General features: G+C 41.3%; 1 protein-coding gene across 1 annotated transcript; it reads right to left on the bottom strand.

Annotated features, from left to right (window-relative positions):
• Positions 1–704: 704 nt before the first annotated feature.
• Positions 705–2,233, bottom strand: gsx1 (GS homeobox 1). The gene is made up of 2 exons (XM_014129394.2): positions 1,738–2,233; positions 705–1,598 (listed from the first exon to the last, which is right to left on the bottom strand). Exons 1-2 carry the CDS (start codon positions 2,111–2,113, stop codon positions 1,246–1,248), a joined length of 729 nt encoding a protein of 242 aa, XP_013984869.1. The 5' UTR covers positions 2,114–2,233; the 3' UTR covers positions 705–1,245.
• Positions 2,234–5,454: the final 3,221 nt, after the last annotated feature.

Genomic DNA, 5,454 nt, shown 5'->3' with positions numbered 1-5,454 from the left:
TTTTCCCTGGACAGAAAAACGTTTCAGCTGCCCGCTTTTTCTCTTCTATCCACTCTTGAAAGTAAACAGACCGTGCGCGTAAATGATGCACATGAGCTATCTGATAAATACCATCTCCTTTGGATTCATAAATGAATGTATTGGATAATGTATAGACTTAATGTATAGGCTATGTGAACATGCACACACAAATAAATGTGGAACGAACATCATAAACACAACACGCATTCTGAAGGTGTCACTGTATCACCAGTAAACTGTCCCAAATGCCATGCCATATCCAACTCTGCATAAAGTAGTTGGTAACATATTTTGAACTAAACATATCCACGGTGAGTCGTTTTTCACTTTATTTTATTAATGATGTCTTAAGTTAATATCCTGTTAACGTTTCCACACGGTGCTGTGCCGGTGATAGTGCGAATGAAGTCGGTCCGCAACGGCTCTGTCTGTGCGAATCCAGTGTCTGTGTTTGCGCTCCCAGTCTGTGTTTGCGCTCCCAGTCTGTGTTTGCGCTCCCAGTCTGTGTTTGCGCTGCCAGTCTGTGTTTGCGCTCTCAGTGTCTGTGTTTGCGCTCCCAGTGTCTGTGTTTGCGCTCCCAGTGTCTGTGTTTGCGCTCCCAGTGTCTGTGTTTGCGCTCCCAGTGTCTGTGTTTGCGCTCCCAGTGGTGCGCAAGTGTAAACAATTTTACACAGAGTCATGAGTATATCACTAAGAAATATTCTTTATTTAAGTATTCACATTTTTAAATAAATAAATATTTTCAAATACACTGAAGATATAATAACAGTTTGATAGGCTATTAGTGATGTGACATTGTGAGGATTTTTTTCCCGTCCCGCACACAATCTCCATCACATTTCCATCCAAATAATGTGCTTAAAGCTGGCCAGTATTCACCATTATACAAAATACAGCTATTGTTTTACAAAAATAATACTAACAAATGTTGCTATTGATTTGGGTATATCATAAAACCAACATCGACCTGTCTAGCTGTAATAGAATCCATTGGCAACAACGAATGGACCGTTATCAGAAAAAAAAACTACATATAAAACGAACAACATGTATACAATTATACAACATTCCAGAGAAATTCCCTGTTTATATATTTTGTTCTCTTCCTATGTACAGGTGACTGAACACGATAAGAACAGTCGACTTTTTGGCTGCATTCAGAATTCCACAGGTGCTATGAGGACCAATTGTCTCTGTTGAGGATCGGGGAAGATCAGGGGAAGTTCAGGGAGAGACGGACAGGTCTCCATCATCCTCTTTCCCTGATGAGGAGGGAGACATGGGCATGTCCTCTTCCTCCTCCGAGCACCGTGCAGATGACAGGGACGAGCACTTGCAACTGTGGGAGCCGGATCTGTGCGCACCGCTCTTCCCCTCCTTCTTGTGTTTGACTCTGCGGTTCTGGAACCAGATCTTGACCTGCTTCTCTGACAGGTTTAGATATGTGGCGATCTCAATGCGCCGAAGTCTGGAGAGGTACATGTTGGAAGTGAACTCTCTCTCCAACTCCAAAAGTTGCGTGCTGGTAAAGGCTGTGCGCATGCGCTTACTGCTCTGAAGTTGGCTGTTGTTGTTTTCTGTAAAAGCAAAAAATATATACACATTTAATTAAGTTATTCAAAATGCTAAATAAAACACCAGAGTAAATGTTCATTCAGCCGATGAAGCTCATTCTGTGTAAAAGTATCAATTGTGCATTCAATACGTTTTACTTACCGATGGAGATGCAGTGGAACTGGCGTGGGTCTGGAACCGAATAAGTTGCTTGATATATCCCCGGACCATGGTTGAGGTTGACGCCGGTGGAGGACGTGTGGTGCCTCGATAGTGCAGAATGGCAGTACTGGGAGCCGAAGGTAGGGAAGGATGCCTTGAGGAGTGGCAAGGTCGGTGGGGATGGGTGGAGCTGGGATACGCATAGCGGACAGAAGCATAGCAAGCCAGCCTTCCGTGAGTGGCAAGAGCCTGCGGACAGCCCATGGAGTGGGTGAGACGGGTGCATAGCGTAAGGAAATAAAGGTGGATTGTTTTCCCTCCCTTTATCATTTGCCTCCCTCAAAATCAAGGAATCCACAAGAAAGGACCTCGGCATCTTTGCAAACTTGCTGCTCAGTACTTGGTAACTTTTTCAGTCAGCGCGTTGTTTCGTTCTGAACTGCTTGCTTGGCGGGTGGACAGCGGAGTGGTGCTGAAAGGACACTGACGCTCTTTAAATAGTTGTAGTCCCGGTCCGGCCATGTGACGGTTACGCCGTGAGCGTCTAAGAGCTCTCAATAGGGTTTTGTGCCTTTTCTCTTGGCATTCACACTGCACGCTTCCCCATTATTTCACTTGTTAACTAAATGAACTGCATAATGTGGTCTATTCTTGTCAGCCCCACCCACGCCGCAAGAGGCGGCACTACCCCTTCTACATGTTAGCTTCGCTCTTATTTATTATATTACGTTTTAATATCTATAATTTGAGAAATAAACATTTTGGCGATGTACTGGGGTAGCCATTTTTACTGGTCTGTCTGTTTTCAGAAAATCTACTCATTTATGGAACACCATCAGAACTTATCCGACTAGGCCTACACTTTCCTCATAACATAACAGAGAATGTGTTTAACTTGATCAATCATGAGTAACAGTTGGGGAGCTGAGTGGTATTTGCTCTGTAAGCTGTAAGTTAACATTTTCTGGACTCCAAGTACATATCCATGCCACACAAAAGATACAGGACACACAATAGCCTCGTAGTCTCGAAATACAATAAAACGTTTGCATTTTGTTATAATTTATGCTGGAGAGGACCTTCCTTAATTGGCATCGTTAAGGCTTCTATGTTGAACTTGCAAGTATGTCGTAATATTTGTGAACACATCACATATAGCCCTATAGGACATATTAGGACCTTTATGTCTATACAAGTGAAAATATAGGCTATATATATATATATCTATATTATTGATTGCTGCTAAAGGTAGGACTATCTGAAAACAAATAAGTGTTTAATTTAAAACGTGTGAATGTACTTGTCCATTTTGAGGCCAATGTATCATTTCTAGACACAGAAAGGACAAGTCACAGCCTGAAGGCAATGCGGTTCAAACCAGTGATTAATTCCTGTGCCCGGGCCCCCGCCGAGTCCGGGAAAGAATATATAAAAATAACCAGGTTTTCACTCGCCGGCCCTTATTGAATGTCATTGTGGAGTGTTTTCAATGCAAGAGAAAGAGACTCGAATTAAAGTGTGTGACAGCGGCGGATAGACGCACACAAAGGCGACTCTGTCACAGAGAGGCCAAATGCGTGCGCGTGAAAGCCCCCGCCTCGCTCTGATTGAATTAAGTAATAGGAAAACATTTTCTTTCACTTTAGGTCTTCTAAACAACACCTTCAAAGGGATGGGAACCATTAATGTTTGAGTAAACAGTGAAATGTCGTTTATATTCCTCCCATCTGTATTGCGTTTCTTTTATTTTTTGTTTTTGAATTGTCCCTAAAAAGTTTCCCTATTTTATCCACATTACTTCTTCTTTTTCTGAAAACTTAGATGACGCAAATGTAAATATTCTTTCAAAATTCAAACAGTGCTTTCTCAGAGGAAGAGAGAGAAAATAAGATGGGTAATTGGTTATAATGCTTATAAACATATATCAGATAGAAACTGGATAAAACCATAACATGAATAGGCCTATAAGGTTTTGTCACCAGTTTGGGCTATGACTGGAGTTTCCATTTTTTTTATATCTAAAATCTTATATTTTACATGCATGCTTTCTACCCAGGTTGCTAGTGTGCTTTCTGCAACAAGTGCGCTACGGCAGGATGTCTAGAACTTTCTAATTCCCATGGGCATGGAATCTTTCCCACGAATGGCAATACTAACTCTTAGGCTAAGGAAATATGTTGCAATGGGCTGTGTATAAATGGAATCTGTTAATTTTGCAAGGTGCCCACAACTTCTCATGTGTGCATGACCACATAGCACACTGAACACCTTTCTGGCTGCGACGTTGCAGAGTAAAATGTTGATGCCACTGGTGGTCCTTGACAAGCGTGACAATTACCTGTCTGCTCACCGCTCATGCTTTTCAGTTCAGAACCGAGCCGCTCACATAATGGCTTTTCAGTCTAGAAGCAAGCCCGCCCATATGCAGCATACAAACCTATTTGTTTTATCTCCTGTAAAATGACCAGGGACTCTGCTCCGCGGAAAATACCACTCGACTTACATTAAGGGTATAATTTGGTCGCAACTTTGCCGCGCCATAATAGCAGGTATTTACCGCACAAATTAGGAGCAATTAAACCCTTAAACAAGCTGTAGGTACAGATTCATGCGGACAAGAGCCTGTTATCTGCAACAGAGTGGGATTAGGCCTTTCATTCTCTTGGACGCCGTATGCCAGGCGTCTTCCATTAACTAATAGGCCAATCTCGCTCCAGTCCCTTGACCCACCACATCCCCTCTCAATTATATGCTGTATTCTAAATTTGAATTACAAAATGGGTTAATAATGTTGTATTAATGTAACAATTAATTAATTAAATGCATTTCCTTATTTTCGCAACAAAAATGTAAAACATTAGAGGCTCAGAGTTTGTTAGGGTATGATCTCACAAGGCACAATAAAATTGGTCTGGAATTGGTGCTGTTTCAACAGGTGGAGGGTTACATTTAATTATCTGGTAACTATTAGAACAGTGACATTTGCTTGGCTGGTTGGCGTTTAGAGTCGGACCATTGCTTAAATATATTATCAAAGGAAATCGTTTTCAAAATAACGGTCATAGCTGTCATCCCGTGGGTAGGAATATAGGGGTGCTGGGGGTCGCTACTTAGGGAGGCTCATCCTCATTTGTAATCCCAACTGGAGACCGACAAATAGCTTTGACCTCAGAAAACATGGCCCTCTGGAGGCGCAGGCCAGAAGTGCAAGAAATCTCATCTAGTATAATGACTTTGTTACTGAAACAAATCAAACAGCTACTCTGCAGCTCCCTGTCTGTGCAAAACAGCATACTCATAGATACTCTAGACACTGTTATGAAGTCTTCATTTCATAAAGTAGGCTACAGCCTAACATTCATATAAGATGAATCAATGACATATATTGTAAAACTAGAAACAAAAGCAGTGAACATGTACAAGTACAACAACAAATAGATTACTCACTCAAGTCAAAACACTAATAGAATAAGAATCTGATAAACATTTAATCTAATCCACTAATAAGTATCCAATAGTGATGTCACAAACCATACAACTGAAAAAACAACAACTGAAAATAACCAAACCATTAATCAAATATTCCAATAAACAATAGTTATGATTGCAGTTGAATATCTTTTATGCATGATGATGATGATGATATTGGCCAGCACCCGCTGTGCCACCAGAAAATGATATTTTCATGGGTTTGTGTGTGAGTCTAAAGATCTCCCA

This window comes from Salmo salar, chromosome ssa11, assembly GCF_905237065.1.
Source record: "Salmo salar chromosome ssa11, Ssal_v3.1, whole genome shotgun sequence".
In the NCBI taxonomy this organism is placed as follows: Eukaryota; Metazoa; Chordata; class Actinopteri; order Salmoniformes; family Salmonidae; genus Salmo; species Salmo salar.
The sequence above is the reverse complement of the archived record's forward strand: the minus strand, read 5'-3'. Positions and strand labels throughout refer to the sequence as shown.

Coding starts and splice junctions, on each gene's coding strand:
- gsx1 (XM_014129394.2), bottom strand. CDS start 2,113: ATGCCGAGGTCCTTTCTTGTGGATTCCTTGATTTTGAGGGAGGCAAAT. Junction 1,599..1,737: donor GTTCCACTGCATCTCCATCG/GTAAGTAAAACG, acceptor TTGCTTTTACAG/AAAACAACAACAGCCAACTT.